Consider the following 21,078-nt stretch of genomic DNA (forward strand, 5'->3'; position numbering starts at 1 on the left):
CAAGACTTGGATGTCAGTCCTAGCGAGCTTCACGGATGGAGGGGATGCGAGGAGTTCGTCTCCAATTACACCGCCGCCGAGCGTGCAGCAGCAGCCGTTGAGGAGGAGTCAACCTACGTTGCAATGGGTGCCGATGTACCATGCTGCGTTGCAGGAGCAGGCGCAAAGTCAAAGATTGTCTGCGATGGCTGCTTCTGCAGGACGACTTGGCCTGCCTGTTGTCCGGCCGTTAGGCAGGGGAGGGGCAGAGGAGAGGGAGAGTGGCGAGACTATGGGTAGTGAGATTAGTGGGTATGATGATAATGATGGATCGAGGGAGAGGAGTGGTGAGGGCGGGATGGGCAGGACGCCGATTTTACATTCTACCCGGGCGACTTCGGGGGTCTTCCCAGAGGGCCCAAGGAATGATAGCGAGGATGAAGAGGAGTTTGAGAAGATGTTGGCTGGCGGTGGGAATGGAGGCGATGGAGGTAACGGCGGCAGTGGGGGGGCCAAGTGATGGCAGCGCTGGTGGGAATGGAGGCAGTGAGAAGGGGAAAGGGAATGGCGAGGAGAAAGAAAAGGATGAGAGTTGATGGAGTTGGTTGTGTGGGCGGGTTTCAGGGCGTTCATCAGTTGCCTCGCGTGCTTCTTCGTTGGGTTATATGAAGAAGGGGTTTCCCGGCTCCTAGATCGACAGATTCCCGACCCCTGATGCCGGCCCGAACACCACCCATGCAACCGAGACGAAAACGAGATGGGTATATCCCGCCACATCCAGATTTGCGAACGATAGATGAACGAAATATGATACCCGGCCCCGGCCAAGACACCAGACTGGGGCTGGGGACGACAACGATGCTCTCTGGAAGAGAAGCACGCGAAGGTAAAGAATTCTCTCGAGGAGAAAGAAGAGCGAAAAAAGAAAAGAATTTATTCATCAGGCTGAGCCGCACATTGAATGGGGTAGGAGACCCTGCAATACATACAAACTACGTGTTTAGTCCGATGAGTAATGGACTTCATGGGTCACGGCAATACAGTACATAGATATCTCCGCGCCATGTGTCAACATAATAGATTCCCTCTCTTTTGTCAATTGAAGAGAGGAAGGTGGAGCAGAGGAGACTTTGTATTCATTGGGAAGGGGTTTTGGGATTGGAGGAGGATGACTGGGGAAGCACATGCAGGGAGGGAGAGCTTTCTTTTGCTGAGACGGATGTGTGTGTGCGAGACTTTCTATTCTATCAACGAGCAGTGCTTGGAGATGTTTGTATTGTACCGAAGCAATCATTTGTTACTGCATAGCCTCGTTTGTTCAAAACCTGTTCAGATGTTTGACATCAAAGGGGAAAATCGAAGACTGGGATCGCCAAATTCATGGATTCAGAGGCTTCGGAACCTTGTTCATATTCCCCCGTTCAATTGGATATTGGTACGCGCTTGGGGCCAGTCCGAAAGCAAAATTTTATTCTTCTACGATCCCAAGCTCCAATTCAAACCATTTCCCTTTCTCGCAAAGCCGTACTCCCAATTCCTCATATCCTCATTTATCCCCTCAAGCTTCATCACAACCCCCGCGTGGCGATATCCTCCAAGCCGGAGATGGTGAGGCTTCCCGTGCGGCGTTTTCGTTTTTTCCCATTTGTATCCCCGTGTCAACATCTCAACCACACCCATCTCCCCAACATGAAATATTTCACCATCTATTCTCCCTATGCTCCGTCTCCGCCTTGACCGCATTCTCCTCCCGCCACCTGTATCTCAACATCAGCCTCATTCGCATTCCCGCACTACTACAGTCAATTTAACAAAAATAGAATAACTCACACAGGCCGTCCAGCATGATCAAACGTCAGCCCCGGGATCCCACTCGGTGTCTCTATCCTGCCCAACTGCGCACCGATCGTCCCTGGAACCCGCACCTTCTGCACTTGTTGCCTGGGTTTGGGAGCATATGCATCTGGCCGTTGCGGGGAAAGAGAATTCCAGTTGCCGTTATTCTGAGGTGGCGCTGCCATCTCTTTTTTTAGGCGGGTGAGGCAGGATCCCATCTCGCTTGTAGTGCAATGTGTTGATGTATTCGAAAAGGAGAGTATCGAGATGAGTAAACAAATAAACGGGTACGTGGAGAAGCGAAGAAGGGAAGGGGAGATGATTAGAAAATAGAGGTATGGGGAGGGGTGAGGCACAAGTGTTGAAAACCCAGACTCGGGGTTACAGGAGGGCCGGAGGCCGACTGGGTGACGAGTCAGTGGGGATTGAGAAAATCGGTGAGGAGTGGGGTCTCGGATCAGGGGAACGATCTCCCGCTAGAGACTTCCGGGGATGGTGGAGCCCCGGAGTTTGGGATGGTGTGTTGAGATATTTTCGTGTGGGCCAATCAGTGGGAAGGAATGGAAGAAACAATGGAGATGGCTTCGAGTCTAGATAGATGGATGTCAATGGCTCGAGGGGTCGAGATTGTGTCATCACGTGACTACCAGGGAGGATGCATCCGATGACTTCTTTACAGCCTTGGAAGGTCGACTGCTCTTGTATTGAAGGGGAAGAAAGAACATTTGACTTCCGTGGTTTCCGAGCGATATCGGGAATAACGGTCTTCCATATGACTGAGCTGGCACATCGCAGACGCGAGTAACAAAGAGGCCATGAAGAATCAAGGATACCCTCCATTGAAAGGTCCAGCGACGACATCATTACAAACACTATTCCGAGGCGGTAACACACCAGTAGTCCTCCAATTATCAAGAAGAGTTTGCTTACAAGCCGAAAATCCAGAGAAGAAGGAGGTCATCTGACTCATTTCGTCAGCATCCAATTTTGGAATCTTGTGTCTGGGAGGGAAATGGGGGGAATCTACCCCGAATTCATTGACTGTGATGAAGCGGGCGTTGGCAAAGCGGGAGGCGATGGCTCTTGCGCTGTGTGGTTGTCAGTGAGCTAATACTAAAGCTGAGGTGGGTTTGGGGCACGCACTTTGCGCGTGACTCCTCTGGATCTGCGGTATTGGAAATGAAAACCATGGCGTTATGCTTCTTTGTGGTGAAATCTCCCGTGAAGCGGTGCTTGAGGTTGACGTTCCTTGGGAATGCTACAGCCATAGTCAGTTACGAGTGATCAATCTACTCTATTGTGCCCGAAACGTGCGGGGAATACATACTGCTACACATTGCCTCTTGTGCAGCAACGGCCAAACCATTCTGACTGCTAGTCTTGTTCATCAGCTTCATATGATCCACCAATCCGTCCGTACTCCGAATCACGCTCTTCGCGTCCAGGCAGGGCAAGATCCTATCATAAGCAACCACTTCGTGTGGAAATGCATCAGAAAAGAATTCCACTTCTCCAATAGGAAATGCTGAACCGGTTTCAATCTCCAGCAGTGCTTTCGAGACACGGGCAACGAGATCTTGGAATAAGGCCGGTAAATCGAGCGCGCTCGCTAGGTAGTGAGATATTGCCGAGTATGTCAATGTGCAGTCTCCGCAAATGGGGTTTGGAGGCACTGATTTGAACGGCTTATAGTAGAATTTTGCCTTCAGAGCTTCGTATCGTGCCTAGCATCTTCAGCATTTCTCATTGTTTGAATATCTGGCAGCGGGCTCTTACCTTCACTTCCTTTTCCGTGGGCCTCCAGAAGTAACATCCGTTGGAAGGACAGAAGAGGAAGTTTGTAGTGGGATCGCAGGTATTGGGGCCGGCAGCTACGCAGCTGTCAAAGAACATTTGAAGGGCCTTGTCTCCGTCTTGGACTGCGCTAGGGCTATTCAATCCGGTTGCGTAAAGCTCTTCAACGTTGACGGCGCCGTCGAATGTCATGCTGTCAAAGCCGGTCGGGTACATTGCTGCATAAGTGAGACCTATAACGGATGCTGGACCGTAGTAAGTCATGATTTTCTGGCCAGCGGGTAGAAGGGAGACTATTTTATGGAGATCTCGTGCATTGTCTGCAGTTCCCATGTACGGAAGAATGTTCGAAGAGTACGTCACACAACCATCACTCAACTTCTTGAACGTGTCTGTCACAGACTTGATGTTCGCCTTGATATTCTTGTCCGTGGCCGGAAAAGTGCCATTGAACCCTCCATACGGCGTGAACTGATCACTGAAGAGGAAGTCTGCGTAAGCTGCTTGAGCAGTATCATCTGCAAAGCATTTCAATCCTGGCTCAGTATGACCAACGGCACGTGGATCCCAGGAAATCAGATCGTATCCAGCTAGGAGACCTTGAGTGAAGGGAAAGGGAAAGCTGGCAATGTTTTCCACGAACGGTGGGTTGAGGAAACTTAGGAACTGGATGCCTTTGTAAGGAACAGTTCGGTCGGCCGGGAACTTGACAATTGCTAGCTTGAAGATATCGCCTGGAACAGGCTTGGAGTAGTCATATGGAACCTCGAGCCTAGATAGTCAGTATGTTTTTCGGATATTTTCGTGGATGGGATGAAGCACCTGGCACATTCAGGTTGGGGGAAAGTATCAGGATAGCATGGAAACCATTGCAATGTTGGAGCGGAAGGCTTTCCAGTGAACTGATCAGGAGGAGCTTGTCGCTTGTAATACTGATGAAAAAAAGCCTCAGGACTACAAGAGGAGGGTGATATGAGAAGGACTGCGACGGCGAGGAGAACCAGAAGCATCATCGTTTCATAGATACGAATGGATTCTTCAGCGCGCGAAAGAAGGCAGATTTAGGTTCGACTCTTGAAAGCAGTCCGCTCCACATACCGCCAGTGGGGATCTCGAACATCCCCACTGAGAGCACTCGGAATGTTGCCAAGATTCTCGCCTTCATTATTTATTGAATTTTGAGATCAGCTGTGGCTTGAGACAACGGCTTTTGCCATGGTGGTGACATTCCGAATTGCTAATTGGTGTTCCTTTCAGCCTTACTCTTGGCCTAGGAAAGTAGAGCTTGATCGAGACAAGACAAGGAAGTAGGAAGTACCATTGTGTAAAAGCTCTGGGATCATACTCCGCGTTGCACACTCGGGAAGCGGGGAAAGACGCGAGCTGGATATGATGGAACGCATCTTCCAAGCGTGCAAAGTAAGCAGGATTAGGTCAACGATAATAATATAATCTGAAATTGCTCACTTAACGTGCTACAATAAAGACCGCCGGTCTGGTGGATTGATACGGGAACGGGGACGACCTTTAGGCTGGTCAAGCTTTCGCAAGTTTGGTCCCTGGTTTCAGCATCCCCAGCGTGTTAAGGTGTTAAATGATGCAAAATTCGTCAATGCTACCGATCAAAGATCCTTTAATTGCTCGAGGCTCTTGCTTCGCACAAAAGACCTAGAGATTAGTTGATTAGTTTGTGAAAGGGCATGGAGAAGTCTCGTGGTCGCGGCGATACCATCGGCGCTGTTCGCCAAAACCCTCCGACAAGCGCCTCAACTCGGAACCACCCAGACCACTCAACGCCCACTTTTACCCCTGTCAGGACACAAAAATTTGAGAACTTTCAAAGTGCTTAGAAAGTTCCCTAAACTTGTAAGATTAGTCTTCCAAGCTCGCTGATTGCGAATATCTACTCAAAAGTTTGCTTCTATATTACTGTTGTGGTGAAATAAAAATTTGGGGGTTGAGTGGTCTGGGCGGTTGGCCAGTGAACACTCCTAGCAAACACCACCACCCACCCACGTCAACACTTACAAAGGCTCTACTCCCCCTACAACGCCTCCGACCCCACCTCCTCCTTCCTCAATACCTTCTGTCTCGACATCTACAGCTTTCGGCCTTCTGCGAAGATGGGTACGGGGGCCAGGGAACAAAGCTGGTGAGGGAACAGCAGCAAAGTTAACCCCGAGCCCCAGCGAAGGGCCAAGAGGAAAGTGAAGGGAGAGGATAGAGGAGGGGAGATAGCACAGCCGCCAGTTCAACTATGCAAACTGCCTCCAAACACCTCTGCCTGCACGTCAGTTGCACGCATCAAGCAATTTCGTGAGGCCAAATTCCTAGTTGGCCACCAAAATACAACATCTTGATTAGGCTATGAGTAATTGACGACAATGGCGCTAAATGATTTTAACCATACAAGTTTTAGAGCATTGAAACAGCTTACATTTGGGATTATGCCTCCCCTTTCCCTCCTCCCAACCAATGCCAGCCCTCTCGTATAGAGCTTCTTTACCAGGGAGTTTTTCTAGTAGAAGGTAAAACTATGTGGAGAAATACGATGCCATTCTGGGAACATGCCGGAACCATCCTCCCAAGTGAACAGCTGCAAGTAGAAGTAATAGCGCTTGCTAGTAGAATTTACATCGTTGCTTCGTCCATCTCCACCCCACGAGCAGCATTACTTTGGTGCATGCACTTCGAACCTAGCAGCCATGTTGCGCGTCCCTGGACCAGAGAGTTGTTTGGGTCATAACATCCAAGACTACCCCAAAAATCTTCAAGAACTCGGCGCGCACAAGGCAAGTTTTGGTTGGTTTAGCCTCATCCAGTAGGTTCAACAAGGTTCCAGGCCCTGCAGAGCCATCAAGGACTGCTAGGTCCACTTGAACCAACAGCTCGGTCATCATAACATGTGCTATTCATGGGACCTGTCGGATCAGACTTCAAAATCGGCTCAGAACCCCACGAATCGAGTCGAGTATGTCTGGCCATCCTTTTATATTTAGCGCTCCACGGACCCGCCTCATCCCAATACTTGAAGAGGATCGGGCCCTTGATCGATGCCCAGGACCAAGTTGGCGCACAGTATTGAGAGGGCCGCTCGTGCTCGGCGTAAGCTTCCGGGTTATCTTCGTCTCTGCAGCCCATGTTAGGCCACAGTTAAAGCATCTCTTCCACATTCCTGCGACACATTCTTCATGATCTCTAGTAAGCGTCCATTCGGTTTTTTCGTATGAAGGTAAATCCGAATGTTGCAACTACTGAAGAATCGACCGCGCCAGTCCAGATATCGCGTTGAGTTTGTGTCCTTAGAAAGGAATCGCGAGGAGAAATCTTGCACTATGTCTTGCCACGCTTGGTGGTAGCCAAGATAGCTGTCAAATTTTCTACTAGAAGAGCCATTTTTGAGCCACTGCTGCAACCCGGGGAGTGATATATTCCCACTGCGATCTTCTCTGGAGGCAATCCCATATCATCCATCTCCTTGCCGTTGGAGATGGGCGGAACGAACGGCTCAAGATGCTGGAGAAGAGAGTAGAATGTTTTCAGGAACACGAGCGCGAGGCACTCAGCGATGATCCAATCACCAAGGAAGCACGTGAAGCATATATCAAGGCCCTTCAAACGGCTTGGGGCAATCACAAGCATCATGAAGGACCCTGCTACTCCTTGTGGAAGTTCATGTGGAGCCCTTTCACGATTGTGGTGGCCTTTGGCGCTGATAAGAGGGTTCGCTGAGAAGAGACATTGTGGAAGAATTACCTCGGCCAGCAGGGCGGAACCAGTACGCGACTCGGGGAAATATGGGGGTGGCTGGAAGCGTAAATTATGAAGTATTCATAAACGATTCTTTCCGTAACACAACAGGCTCCCATGATTCATTCTACCGTGTCTCAATTCAGTGATTCTCTCCCCAACTCCTCCTTCGCACCCTCAAATCGACCCTTAAATCATCGCGCGTATGGTCATGTTTCGCATGATTTCCTGTCCCAAACTTTGTAGTCGACCCCGTTCCTCTTGCCCTCGAGCCACTACCTTCCGTCATAAACAGGTCATTGACTTGGGACCACGAGTTTTTGTGGCTTCGGCCCAGCGTTGATGAGAACAAGGAGGTAGCCTTAACCCTCGCAGTCAATTCTTTGATGGGACCTCCTTTCGTGAAATTATAAATGGCGCCGAAGTCGGGATACTCATACTTTCGGCATGGTTGTTAGAGATCGGATTGGAATGGAAGGAAGGCTCCCGTAGCAAAGAGGGCCGTGGCGGATTCCTGGTCTGAAAAGACGGCTTCCTCTTTTCCTCCTTGTCGCTTTTCTTTCGGTGTGCGATCTTGATATCGTGGTAGACGCCAGCCCAAAACACAAGATCACTTTCCAATCTCCCCACCTCGACCTCCATTTCTGCCTTCTTCAAGACCAGGAAGTTAAGTTGAACTTGAGGCTCCGCTTTCCCATTCGCCATCAAAACCATATCTTCACAATCGATTCTTGTCGGTGAAGGAATCTCTCTCTCGGCTTCAGGAACATCGGCGGGGCGTTCAATTTGAGAAGGACGATTTAGTACCTTGGCCTCGTTTGGTGGACTATTGGAACGAAGCAGTGGAATAGATGGCCATTTCCTGGCTGACTTCTTCGGCGAGCCTTTGAAAGGAGATGGAATGGCTTCCGTTTGGAATACCTCAGGGAGGCGAACGGCAGTTGGGGGCACGAAGGATGGCTGTTTGTTCTTTATACAGTAGCAAATGGCCAGGACATTTGCGTTAAGGGCTTTGATCCTCCGCTCGAGCTGGAATATATCCGTGCGAGTGGTTGTTATACAATCTTCCAAAATGCCGGTATGGCCACTGGAGAGTTCTGGCCTTTCTGGAGGCGGTGTCTGTCTCGCGCTGAAGAGTCGTTGAAACATATCGGGGGAGGAAGGAGAACGGAAGGGGTTGAAAAAGCCAGGCATTGATGGAAAGAATGGATATTTTGGCATGCAGAAGTGAGGCCTTGAATTGTTAAATCTAAACTTCAACAATACTCCTGCGCTCACATACCTCTGTGAATTGATGGGTTAGTGACGTTCATGAACGACATGTTTCCACCTAGTCTAACCCGCGAAAGCCCATGGAGCATAGTGCCGGCTAAACCATAGGGCTCAACATAAGACGGTGCACCTGTCATATTCTTAGCGCTCCTTTTTGTTAAAGCCAGTGCGCCGATGGTGCCAAAGCTCGTCGGGCCCAAACTCCAGCGCTTTTCAACCCTGATAAAAACCTAAGCCCGATCCTGCTAGTGATTTCGAAAATTCTTTTTCCTATCCTCTTGTTAGCAACAAAAACCCATGCGGGAGGAGTTGGACACACTGGTAGAACAGATCCGTACGGCTCGAGCCTAAGTTTATGATCTTTGGGCATCCATCTCTGTCTTTCTCCAACCGCGTGCACTCGAAGCAGTAGAAAGCGTCCGAAATGCCCTGTTTGATAGGTTAACACTTCCTATCAAATTCTAAGATCTCAGTAGACGTACCTCTCCACCGCAGACAACACATTTGTTTTGGTAGTTTCCAAAGCTGCATTCATCGCAGATTCGGACGAGGGTCGTGGGGCGAACGTAGGAGTCGCAGACTGGGCATTTGCCGTCACACTTGTCGCAGAGACGTCCGATGGCAATGCCTGATTGTTTGCGGCACATAACGAGATCGCTGGTAGAGAAGTTAGTAGATAAGTAGTAGATAAGTAGGGCCGGAAGGGGTAGGGACGGGGGACTTACGGATGATGGCGAGACATGGTCGAGGTTTTGAGGTTGTTCTGGAACGGGAAGTCCGCTAATTTGACTCTCTAAGTAATGTGAAGCTTCAAGAGGTCACCTTCAATTTCGTTGTGCAGGACGTTGTTGTTTCCGAAGCTTGAGAAGGACATCTTTGATTTTTAAAACATCAACGCCACCAAAATTTACAGCCTCCCGCTTGCTAAGCACGGACCACACGCTAACCAAGTTGAGACAGTCAAAGTACTCGAACCTTCAGCCTGCTTACAATATTCAGGACCGCGGCTGCAAGAAACAACGGAATAATATCCCTTGGAAGCAGTAGTCCAGATGGCGGACAATGCTGGGTATGTCAATCAGTTTAACCGATGAATCAAAAGCTAACATCTCTCCAGCCCAATCGCGTCCGCAGTCGTTCCCCCCGAAGTCGAGCCACCTAAATCCCCACCTACGAAACGAAGACAATCCTCAGCGTCGGACTCAACATCCAAACGTCCTCGACTTTCCCTCGATCCAAGCTCTCACTCCCCCACTGCCATACATGACTCGCCAAAAGCAATCAAAGCCGAGGAAGATGCGCTCCCAGAGAAGGATCAAGCCAGAGATCCAAACCGAGAACGGAGGAAGAGCAGTGTTGTAGAAGAGAGGAAACGTGGTCAGCGGTTATTCGGTGGGCTTCTCAGTACCTTGAGTCAAAGCACTCCCAATGGTCAACAGAAAAGGCGTTTGGAAATTGAGAAGCGACAACAGGAGAAGGCCAAACAACAGAAGGCTGCAGATGAGGTGCGGAGAGCAGAGAAGCTAGCGAATCTGAAAGCTGTACGAGAGGAGGAGCAAATCAAATTCGATGAGGAGTCGGTTAGTAGACGACGGTTGGGAAATTAGGCACTTTGTTCTGACAATTTACAGATGCGGATACGGCATTCCAATATGCTTGCAATGGCACAATTCCTCTCGACAAAAGCAGAACCGAAGCTGGTATGTTGTTTCACTACCCTCTGGATAATTGAATGCTAACTTTTCCAGTATTACAAACCATGGGAATTGTTGCCCCGAGACGAAGATCGCATCAAGAAGCAAATCGTCGACGCAGAAGCACTCATCGAGCGAGAAGTGGACGAATTTTATACACGGCATCCAAAAGAGACTGTACGGGATTCCTCTGCAGAAAGCAAAACTAACGGCGCGTCTAAGGAGACGGTGGGTGAGCCTCAACTCGAGTCTCCATCTGTTTCTAATGTTGATACTACTAATATTTCCCCTGTACAAGCACCTCAGTCCGAAAAAGTCAAGGCTGAGAAACAAGCTCAGGAAGAGCATAATGGTGAGGTTGTGCTTGAGAATGAGGAGGACACTGTCATCTATTGATCTCACTAGGAGACTGGTTTTCTTGTATGAAATAGGCGCTTGGTGGCAGCTGCGGTGATAATCACCTGCCTGTACACCACTGGAATCAACGTGGAGCATTCTTCCCATTCCTTCTGGCCTGCCACGGCAAATTTTACAAATTGATTCTACAATTCCTCAGCGGTGGCAAGTCGCGCAGGAGACGCAGGATCCAGAACGCGACGAAAGCCGTTACTCAAACAACTCGATACAGTAGTCAGTCATCTGACTATTCCCAGCAGAAAGGAGGTCAGGCCAACGTTTGTCGCCCAATTGAGATTTGTATATTGCCCGAAAATGGGTCTTTTATGCATTAGGGGAGAGTCACATGTCTATCAGCTGGTAAGATATTCGACTGTCGTCAAGATGTGAACTCTATCACACCAAAATGGTTTCCGGCTGGCGCACTTAATGTCCCGAATCCGAGCAGGTCAACGGGGTGAAGACCTCGGCTCGGACGCGCCGCTGCGGCACAGCGTCACATAAAACGTTCCTATTTAGGGCCGGGGCAAACCCATCAAACTCCACTTCCAACATCAGCCTTGTCTTTATAAAGTTTCTCTTCCCTCAATCTCATTCCCTTCTTCTCATCGGCTGCTTCAAGATGGTTGACAAGATCACTCCCACTGATCCTAGGATCCAATTCAAAACCGCCAACCTCAATGGCGTCACATACGGCTACATCCTCGCTGAACCACAAGAGAAAGCTGTAGATACTATCTTCCTCGTCCATGGATGGCCGGATTTGGCTTTGGGATGGCGATAGTATATATATCCTCACTTACTCCCCCTTTTCTACACAAAAAGTCACGGTTTCTTCCATCTTTCAAAGACCTTTCCCCTCAATTGTCTTGGCACAGATCTTTCACATGAAGAAATACGTACTAACACTTTCTAGCCAAATTCCCCTCCTCCTCTCCCTAAACCTCCGCGTCGTAGTCCCCAACATGATGGGCTACTCCGGGACCGACGCCCCTGACTCCCCCACTTACTACACCTTCAAGCGCGCCGCCGACGACATCGCCGCTCTCGCCTCCCATCTTTCCCTCTCCACCATCATCCTCGGCGGCCACGACTGGGGCGGAGCCGTCGTCTTCCGCGTCGCCTTGCACCACCCCACCCTGATAACCGCAATCTTCACAATCTGCTCGCCCTTCGCGCCCCCGCGCTCCACGTACATCCCGGTCTCCACCCTCCCAAACTTCAAATACCAAATCCATCTCGCCTCCGGCGAAGTCGAGACCATCATTATAGGCGAGGCGAAAATCAGGGAGTTCTTAAATGGGATGTATGGCGGGAGGACAGTGAGCAAGAAGCCGATGTTTAGCGTTACCGAGGGCGTGCATTTTGAGAATCTAGAGGGCATTGGACCCTCCCCTCTCTTGTCGAAGGACGAAATGGATTTTTACGTGAAGGAGTATAGTAGGAATGGAATTCACGGCCCCCTGAACTGGTACAGGACTGACAAGCTGAATTTCGAGGATGAGAAGAGCTTGGCGGGTTTTTGGGAGGAAGGGGGGAAATTGGAGATCCCGGTGCTGTATGTGGCGGGCACGAAAGATATTGCGCTGCCGCCAAGTTTGGGGGCGAAGATGGGGAGGTTTTGTAGTGATTTGAGGAAGGAGGAGGTTGAGGCGGGACATTGGGCGCTTTGGGAGAAGCCGGAGGAGGTTAATAAGTTTGTCGGGGAGTGGTTGAGAGATGTTGTGCTTAAGGGGAAGACGGGGACTAAAAGTGTTTTGTAGGTTAGGAGATATGAATGTCGCTTGTTGTCTCGTATTTTCTCTTGAGTTTATGGCGCCATTGGATAGTTCCAGGTATTCTCAGTCTTTGTTTGCAATCTTTGATAGTATTCAAGTTTTTATGTGCAACAGGAAAGGAAAGTTTGGCGGAATAGATGCACAAAGACTTTAGAAGAGGAATTAAAGACGATTCCTGAAGGAAGTATTCCTCGAATGAAGGTAATCGGATTTAATAATTTTGTCTCATTTCCAAAATAATAGATATTTCCCATGCAAAGTCTTGCTCTTCATTTAATCATGATTCAATCTCTCCGAATACTATTCAATATTAGTAGGATTCCGGAGGTTGGAGTAGGAAAATGATCTGTTCTGGACTCATGATCACGTACATCACCGTGTTTAATATATCTCTACCTAGCCTGCCTGAACCCCAGGCGAGGCTAGGTTTGGTCAGAATCAAGGCCCCTCTCTGGGAGCAAGAAGGATCGATCCTTCCTAAGACTGGGAATACCGAGGTCGAGAGTTTGCAAATACTGGTAGATCATTTGTCTTCAGCAGACCTGATTGCCCTTTAAGATGTTCGTTAGAACTCCGGGATTCCATCTCAAGTAAGTGGTTAAGGGAAGCAACATCTTGAGCGTCTGGATCCACTTCGAAGTGCTCGTCTCCAATGTCTGCTCCTTCGTTATTCATCTTTTGTTCAGAGTAGATCTCCGAATCCCCATTTCGGCCAATGCCTTCACCAACTACTGCTTCCCACCCCTTCTCCAAATAGCTCTTCCGTTCTTGCAGTGACACGTTGCAGAATTGGTTGTGTGTGCTCATGAACATCGGCCGCCACATGTGTTCTGGTTCTTCAGGAATAAATGGCCAAGGACAGATGCCGAGTGCATACTACTCGAGAAGTTTGGCTGTGCTGATTGATCTAGTCTCGGGTTCGGGCAAGGAGAATCATTGCCATGTATCGGTATTGTTGGTGGACCTGGAATGCCCGGTAAGCCATGGTCTCGTGGAGGACTTTTCAAGCTTTTTCATTTGGCCACTGGTCTTTGTAAGGGATCTCTTTGCGCCGTTGTCTCCTTCTCCCTCTGGCAGACAATCACGTGGCCCGATTCTGAGGTATCTTAGGGTCGAGGAATGGTTCAGAATAAAGGGTAAGATCTCGGGTTGTCTAAATGTCAAATACTCTAAGCGCAGTTGGATGAATTGAGGAAACGTAACGGTAGACAGAACTGTTTGAAGATCTTCCATGAAGGCCAAATATAGGTGTGTCTCTTGCCACTGGAGAGATAGCTTTAGATAGCGGAGGTTTTGGAAGCACCCTAACCAGTTACCCGGCTGCTTAGTGAGGAAGATCCAGTTGTCGTCCGGATATGGGCAAGGGGCATCGTGAGGATTGGTCCCGAGATTGGTCCCTAGACCCAAGTTCAGCCACTCTACTTTTGACATCGTTTGCTTCGTGGTTTCAATTCCCTCGAGGATATCGTAAGCCTCCGATAGTCCTTCCCGCACCAGAGCAAGGATTTCTGTGGTCCAGAAACACTCAAGAGGTAGGCACTCAATGTAGAGCGAGCGAAAAGAGCTTTTGAGTTTGCTTGCTGCGAGAAGAACAGCGGTACATCTCTGCCGTGCGAAGGTAAAAGCAGGATCGCTGAGATCTTTCCTACACCCGTTATGCCTGACCAAATGTCAACAGGGATTCAAAACAGGGTCACCATCCCTGGATCGACATATCATTGCTGATATGCAGATTTCGAAGAAGTTTGGGAGCTCTGGCAATATCATCTCGAGTATTGACCGGTTGCAATCATCTTGAGTGGGTCAGTCGACTTTTTCTTCTTTCCCTTGCTCCCCACTTTTGCTTATTCTTGGGTAGAGCACTGCCTCCCATTGTTTCCGTGTCGATATCCTCTTTTGAATCCGTAGACGGTGCAAAAACATGTCCCGAGACATATCATAGCCATGAAGTTTTAAATATCGAATATCCTTGGAAAATAGTGGGTGTCGACACAATCTTTCGAGTTTGGCCAAGTCAAGAAAGTCGATTCGAGACACACTCTTTTCATTTAGTCGAACGGAGAAGCGGCCTCGCAAGAAGGACTCAATGGCGGCCGCAGACCAAGAACGAGAGGCCAGTCTGATGTTCTTGATCCCGTTGGTAGTCAAAGACTGGAGGATCATGCACTGGAGCCCAGTTGCTAGTTTCCTAATCGGTGAGAGATCGTATGACGGCGCGCTCAAAGCGGTCGGTTACAGCAAATTATTGTTCACTCGTTTTGGCGTTGCCAATTCAATAGCTCTTGCACGTGAGACCTTTCCACGGCTCTTAGCCAGCTGCTTAGATTTAGATTTCTGTTCTGGTGTTGCAGGTTTGGGCTGTGGAAGCGCTGGAAACCCCGCTGGCAGCCCGTTCAGATATGCTCAAGTGTTGACTGAGTGAGTGCGAACCTTTTGTCGATAACTTCTCCTGGATGAGTCAAGATAGAGTTTGAATGCATGCATCAGAGATGACTTTCAAGGTTGCCGAGCGGTGATGGATATCGCTTGTGAGCTTTATGAAAGATTTTTTCGACGAAGCTGGGCTTGCTGGGCTTGAGGGTTCTGAATTTGAGACTCTTGGACGGCTTTCCATAGCCGCGGTAAGCTGCAGGAAGCAGTTAGATTCGGATATTCCAGATGTTGATTCGGTCTCCATCGGTCCGGATTTCTGGAGTTGTTGCACGGTATCCACGTTCCGAGGAAGGTTTGAAGGGTTTGGAGAGACAGAAGTTGGAAAGAAAAATGGAAGCGTAGATTAAGAAATTGTGAATTTGAAGCTGTAGAAAAAGTGAAGGAAAGGGCGAGTCGGGGATATGCATACCTCAAATTCAGAAATGGACTGCCACTTCTTCTGTGAGAAACAAATTTTGGTTGCAGCCCACATCATTGACCTTATTAGCTGCGACCCAAGAATGTATGGGAAACACGACGAAGGGCACACCACTTCAGTCGAGATAGCAATATAGACTTCCAAACTTGCCCATTGTACCTGGCAACATTGGGGCATGGAAGTAGGGTGGGGTCTTCGAGGGCCGATGCTAAAGCAATGCACTCGCGCTGCAAAATAGGCACTTTTCATAGCAAAATCTCAGAAGAGTGACTTTCCAGCTCTTTAATATTCTTCAGTAAACTGGGGTCTCAGGTCCAAATATCTAGCCCCCATCTACCACTCCCTTCCCCCTCCCCTCAGCCCCCTTAAATAATCTCGCTTGGCGTGTCGATCAGGGGGTTTTCTGCGCCTCGGGTCCAGTAAAAAGGAACGCCCGGGGCTCTGCCGAAGACGCTAGAATGAAAAGGTCCAAATCTGGTTCCACCTCTCATCGTCTCCCCCACAAACTTCACCGCACTGAATCTTTCTCGTACTACCAGCAATTCGACAAGCCCAAGCCACAGCAGCAACAATACATCCGCATCCAGGATCATCATTACCCGAAAGCGCCTTCTAGAATCTAGTAGACAGCAGACGCCCCGGGTCTTCTGATCTGCCCGCGCGATCCCACAAGTCATGCATGCACGATACCCACAAGGTACGGGTGATCGTTGAGATCAGATGAGACCCGATCTTCCGAACTTCCCCATCAAGGACACTACGGAGATGGCTTGACAGCATTTAAAGTTAACGTTACCAGGCCGGTAAGGATTATGGCGCAAGACCGGCCTTCAGTGGCGCTGCCTCGCTCTACACCCAGAGCCATTTCCGGAGAAAGCCAGGGGCATCAGGGCAGTTTCCAGACGTGATTGGAGAGCAATGGGAGCGTTCGTTTGCCTTGCCCAGCAGATCTTCCAAGTAGTCAGGAACGTGGTTCCGACTTCCTGCATGCTGTGCACTAGTGGGCGAGTCATTCAGCATTTTGAGAAGAAGTGCTCTGACAGTTTAGAACCTCTACCAGCTTCTCAGTAGTCGCTGGCTGCCAACGCAGTGACACCTGGATTTCGAGGCTAGGGGTTCAACTTTCATGTCAAGACCTCGATGTCTTTACGAAGTTTTACCGGGACCCCTACTCATCCAGCACCTGGGATATGAATGACTGCCGATCATCCTCGCCGCTTGGCCACGTCGCCACTACTTTGCAACACCATTTCTCCAAGGTCCCCATCTCTCGTGCTCGCAGTTGGTTGCTTCATCTGACAAGTCTGACTACTTTCTAGGTAATCTCTATTGGCCTTGTGATAATGGAGGGTGGAACAATCCTCTTTCCACTTTCTTACATCCTAGGGGTGTCAATTTCGGGCCTTTCTTCATTCCATCCTTAACAACCCCCAATCTTCTCGGTGCAGTGGTGTGTGATACCAGGTGCTTCCACCGAGCTATATAATATCTTTTATTTTGTCTCGGATTTATTGGTTTACTCGATATTTGACCGCTTCAATTCGAGCATCTTACTGCATAGCCTCTCCTTTTACATTTATTTTTGTTGCGCGAAGCCACAGCGATGTACATTCATTTGCTGGTGTTGACCTTCTGTGGTCTCAGGAATCTCGTGTCAGGCTCGACATTCAGCCCGGCACGACCTCCCGCCATTCCTCTTGCAGGTATGCGTCTTATGGCACCATAGAGACGTTGCTGACCATTTCCAGTCAAGTCTCCTTACATGAATACTTGGCTCGAGGTTGGCAATGATGGGGGCAGCGGAGGCGTGCTTCCTGGCTACTGGCCGTAAGTGCTACCCCAACTCATTTAATTACAAGACTAATTGAATGTAACAGGCGTTTCTGGGCGTTAGTTCCCACACCCAATTCTGCTCCAGAAAGCAGGGCAAAGTCAGCTGACCATGCAAAGTGGTCCTCAACCAGGACCGGTCGCTGGGTCAAATGGAGCTGTCACTGCGTGGACAGGTTTCATCACAGTCGATGGTAGCAGTTCCACCTGGATGGGAGCAGCGAATGTGAACGGGGTCGTTCCTCCTAGTGTCACTCAGACGAGCCTTGAGTACACGTCTACCAGATCAACTTTTATCATGAATGTTGCAGGGAAAGTATCCATGAACGTCACGTTTCTATCACCTGTTACACCAAACGATATTCGACGCCAATCTGTCACCGGGTCCTATCTCAGTGTAACGGTAGCCGCCATTGACGGTGGATCACACTCTGTGCGGCTGTATGTAGACACTTCCGCCGGTATGCTTCTTGCTCTTGCTGCCGCCGATTCGTGGCTTTGATCAAGATTCTGATGCATGAGCTAGAATGGACCTCTATCCATAACTCTGATACCGCTCAGTGGAGGTCAGTGAAACACAAATTTGATATAATTCAGTTACTTACACCCCTGTAGCTACTCAGTCGACAATGGAGTTGCTAATCACAAATACTGGAGGCAAACGCAGAGCGAATTCAACGCCGATTACCCAGATGACGCAGCACATTGGGGCTATTGGTACTGGTCCACTGCAGCAACTTCGTCAATGACTTACCAATCGGGATCTGACGTAAACGTTCGAGGAAACTTCTTGAACAACGGAGTTCTCCCAAATACTCAAGACACGAATTATAGACCAATCAGTGATAACTGGCCTGTATTTGGTTTTGGTATGGACCTGAATGAAGTGTCTGGATCACATGACTAATAACTCCACAGCAAACGCTCTTGGGAACGTTGGAAGCTCTCCGGTAGAGACATTGTATACGATTGTGCATGCTCAGCAGAACGCTATCTATTTTGATAGCGCCAACGGAGACGTTGGTGTCCCCTCGCTGTGGACTAGCTACTGGAATTCTGATTTGGATATGGTATGGTTGAAGCTCTCCATTCGTGAATGTCAAGGGCTAATCTTTCACAGGTCGGTTTCTTCTACAATGACTTCCGCAATATGGCTAGCCTCTCTGAAGCCACTGACAGCCAATTTGCGGGAGACTCGATCGCTGCCGGAGGCCAAGATTACCTCACCATCACCTCGCTCTCAGCTCGCCAAGCCTTTGCAGCTGTCCAACTTTGCCGAACTGATGCCAAGCCATATCTTTTTCTCAAAGAAATCAGTACCGATGGAAACATTCAGACTGTCGATGTTTTGTATCCCGCCATGCCGATCTTCTTGTATTCGAACCCAATTCTGGTGAAGTATCTCTTGGATCCACTGTTCGAGAACCAGGAAGCTGGGAAGTTCCCTCAGGCGTATGCCATGCATGACCTTGGGGCTAATTATCCACGTGCCATTGGGCACCCCTCAGGTGACGGAGGTGAGTTGTCCCAGTCCCAAGAGGTAACCACGAGCTCAATCCAGCAGAATATATGCCGCTCGAGGAATGCGGTAACATGATCATCACCACTTTGGCATATGCTCAACGCGCCCAAGACACCGGCTACCTGTCCCAACATTACAGCATCCTGAAACAATGGACCAGTTACCTCGTCCAAGAAGCGCTCGTCCCAGAAAACCAACTCTCAACCGATGATTTCCAAGGCCAGCTCGCAAACCAAACGAACCTCGCTCTGAAAGGAATCATCGCCATTCAAGCTATGTCAGAGATTGCTTCAAAGACGGGGAATGGTGCAGATGCGACGAATTACTCGAATATTGCACATGATTATATTGGGAAGTGGCATGAGATGGCGGTCGTGACGGATGCGAATCCGCCGCATACGAATTTGGATTATCAGGATGATAGTTCACATGGTAAGGACCTCCAAAATATTGAAGTGAAGAGTGAGCTGAACGGGAAAAGGACTTCTCTACAATCTCTACGCCGACCGTCTCCTGGGTCTTAACCTCGTCCCACAGGCTATCTACGACATGCAAAGCGCCTTCTACCCAACCGTAGCAGAAACCTACGGCGTTCCCCTCGATACCAGGAATGTGTTCACAAAATGTAAATTAGTTCCCTTCCTTGCAACCAAACCGCAAAGCTAACAGCCCCTCCAGCCGACTGGCAAATGTGGACCGCAGCCATCGCCTCCCACTCCACCAAAACCATCTTCATCTCCTTGCTCGCGAAATGGATCAACGAGACACCTACTAATCGTGCGTTTACGGATCTTTATAATACACAGACGGGAGAGTAAGTTCCCTTTCTCCTTTTCTTTCTTTTGGTTGGAATTCGGATTCGACTGGACTGGACTGATGTGAATAGTTTTGCGGGTGGGCAGTTTATTGCACGCCCGGTTGTTGGGGGCCACTTTGCGTTACTGGCGTTGAATGGGGCGCCAACTGCTGCGAGTGGGAAATAGAGTTTGACATGGTGGCTAGGGGCGAAGGAAAGGGGTCAGTCGAGAGGTCACCTCCATCCTGGGAGGCCATCGTGTAATTGGCTGCATTGGATGGACCTTCATTCACGGGGCAAATGAGGATGCTGATAACTGGTCTTAAACAAAAACGGCGGGAATGATGTTTTCATTGACGCTGTCAAGCGGGTGTAGGTAGGCAATGCATGGTTATAAATAACTCCACAACTTCACCGAGTCGTAGTGGCATATAAGGCGAATAAAGAAATTGGGAAACACTCGTCCCGCGTTTTATGTAAACAGGAAACAGGAAACATTTACGAGATGAGACGTGACGAGGTGAAATGGGAGTGTACAGCGTAGCTGGTTAACTCGTGTGCTCTACCGGGTGAGATTACAGGGGTTCAAAGTAACTACTTTCAAAAGAACCAGATGAAATTTTTATCAGGCATTAACTTCCCCGTCTATATAGCATAGCGAATAGGATATGGCAAGTAGGGATGCTAAAATTGTATAATTTAGGACTTGAGTACGTAATATCGTAAAATAATCACTCTGACTTGATTATGGTGATATTATCTTGCATATGAGTCATAGCCAATCAGAAGCCTCCATTTGACTAGCGCGGTTTCGTGCTCCTCCCCAATAATCAAATCCACTAATTTACTCTTTTCCACGTGCCGAATTATGCACGATTTATACGCTATTTTATGCAGTATTTTATGCATTATAATATTGGCGATTTGATTATTATATAATTGTAATAATTGTAAATCGTGCATCCCTAATGGCAAACTATATCCTATTCATTGTGCATTCACTATATCTCTATAGTAAGTAACCCAAATACTATTTTCTAACTATATTAAAACCATTTCTTAAGTGTTCCCAACCACTGCCCCCCCGGACCCCCGGCGAACCCTAACCCCCTAACCCTAACCCCTAACTAAAGCATTTCTAAACTGTATATGAACTATTATAAAAGCGTTATAGAACTAGTTCTACCTTGAGGTTGAAAAGTCGATTTTCTTTAAGTCAAAAATCAGGCAGAAATAACCTGGTGGGTCCTCATTCGCACCCCTGTAACTCACCCGGTAGAGCATACAGGTTAACCCGGCGCGCTGCTTACCGGTGAAGAGGAAGAGTCGAGACGAATTTAGGGGATAAAAGAGATGAGTCGACGGATTGAGGTGATGAATGACACGAATCGGGGCGAGGTGATTCAAAGGGAGTAAAGTCAAAATTACCCCCGTATCCAGCTCCCCAGAGGGAATGTGGGAATTACTGTATTGGTGTGTGGGGGTTTTCTCGCCAAGCATTGGACGGGCGGTCAGGGACAAGGCTGGGACGAGTCAGGCTGCAGCAGTTTGAGGTAGGGAACTCCCTGCGGTCGCACCTC

The 21,078-nt window shown here is 48.9% G+C and overlaps 8 protein-coding genes across 8 annotated transcripts; 4 read left to right on the forward strand and 4 right to left on the reverse strand.

Annotated features, from left to right (window-relative positions):
• The first annotated feature begins 56 nt into the window (after positions 1-56).
• On the forward strand, positions 57-786 carry K444DRAFT_617506 (uncharacterized protein). Its single transcript, XM_024881139.1, has one exon. The coding sequence runs from the start codon at positions 185-187 to the stop codon at positions 497-499; it is 315 nt and encodes a 104-aa protein (XP_024731969.1). The 5' UTR covers positions 57-184; the 3' UTR covers positions 500-786.
• Positions 787-1,358: 572 nt separating this feature from the next.
• K444DRAFT_617508 (uncharacterized protein) lies at positions 1,359-2,407 on the reverse strand. Its single transcript, XM_024881140.1, has 2 exons — positions 1,810-2,407; positions 1,359-1,736 (listed from the first exon to the last, which is right to left on the reverse strand). Exons 1-2 carry the CDS (start codon positions 1,998-2,000, stop codon positions 1,679-1,681), a joined length of 249 nt encoding a protein of 82 aa, XP_024731970.1. The 5' UTR covers positions 2,001-2,407; the 3' UTR covers positions 1,359-1,678.
• A 41-nt stretch (positions 2,408-2,448) lies between these two features.
• K444DRAFT_666968 (uncharacterized protein) lies at positions 2,449-4,622 on the reverse strand (the record flags this gene model as incomplete). Its single annotated transcript, XM_024887248.1, has 6 exons — positions 2,449-2,776; positions 2,843-2,903; positions 2,959-3,073; positions 3,143-3,539; positions 3,592-4,381; positions 4,432-4,622. 6 exons carry the CDS (start codon positions 4,620-4,622, stop codon positions 2,639-2,641), a joined length of 1,692 nt encoding a protein of 563 aa, XP_024731971.1. The 3' UTR covers positions 2,449-2,638.
• Positions 4,623-7,494: 2,872 nt separating this feature from the next.
• Positions 7,495-8,955, reverse strand: K444DRAFT_96685 (uncharacterized protein). The gene has a single exon (XM_024888839.1). It carries the CDS (start codon positions 8,578-8,580, stop codon positions 7,735-7,737), a length of 846 nt encoding a protein of 281 aa, XP_024731972.1. The 5' UTR covers positions 8,581-8,955; the 3' UTR covers positions 7,495-7,734.
• On the reverse strand, positions 8,576-9,497 carry K444DRAFT_596901 (PHF5-like protein). Its single transcript, XM_024878460.1, has 4 exons — positions 9,357-9,497; positions 9,114-9,288; positions 8,951-9,060; positions 8,576-8,901 (listed from the first exon to the last, which is right to left on the reverse strand). The coding sequence occupies exons 1-4, from the start codon at positions 9,371-9,373 to the stop codon at positions 8,877-8,879; spliced, it is 327 nt and encodes a 108-aa protein (XP_024731973.1). The 5' UTR covers positions 9,374-9,497; the 3' UTR covers positions 8,576-8,876.
• Positions 9,498-9,683: 186 nt separating this feature from the next.
• K444DRAFT_645875 (uncharacterized protein) lies at positions 9,684-10,721 on the forward strand (the record flags this gene model as incomplete). The annotated part of the gene is made up of 4 exons (XM_024885140.1): positions 9,684-9,700; positions 9,749-10,211; positions 10,263-10,331; positions 10,380-10,721. 4 exons carry the CDS (start codon positions 9,684-9,686, stop codon positions 10,719-10,721), a joined length of 891 nt encoding a protein of 296 aa, XP_024731974.1.
• A 521-nt stretch (positions 10,722-11,242) lies between these two features.
• Positions 11,243-12,751, forward strand: K444DRAFT_617513 (epoxide hydrolase). Its single transcript, XM_024881141.1, has 2 exons — positions 11,243-11,504; positions 11,638-12,751. The coding sequence occupies exons 1-2, from the start codon at positions 11,344-11,346 to the stop codon at positions 12,482-12,484; spliced, it is 1,008 nt and encodes a 335-aa protein (XP_024731975.1). The 5' UTR covers positions 11,243-11,343; the 3' UTR covers positions 12,485-12,751.
• Positions 12,752-16,953: 4,202 nt separating this feature from the next.
• K444DRAFT_538544 (DUF1793-domain-containing protein) lies at positions 16,954-19,685 on the forward strand (the record flags this gene model as incomplete). Its single annotated transcript, XM_024875548.1, has 11 exons — positions 16,954-17,053; positions 17,099-17,177; positions 17,301-17,641; positions 17,707-17,746; positions 17,796-18,049; positions 18,099-18,250; positions 18,301-18,697; positions 18,742-19,134; positions 19,184-19,327; positions 19,381-19,516; positions 19,589-19,685. The coding sequence occupies 11 exons, from the start codon at positions 16,954-16,956 to the stop codon at positions 19,683-19,685; spliced, it is 2,133 nt and encodes a 710-aa protein (XP_024731976.1).
• Positions 19,686-21,078: the final 1,393 nt, after the last annotated feature.

Source organism: Hyaloscypha bicolor (assembly GCF_002865645.1).
Source record: "Hyaloscypha bicolor E unplaced genomic scaffold K444scaffold_126, whole genome shotgun sequence".
Classification (NCBI taxonomy): domain Eukaryota; kingdom Fungi; phylum Ascomycota; class Leotiomycetes; order Helotiales; family Hyaloscyphaceae; genus Hyaloscypha; species Hyaloscypha bicolor.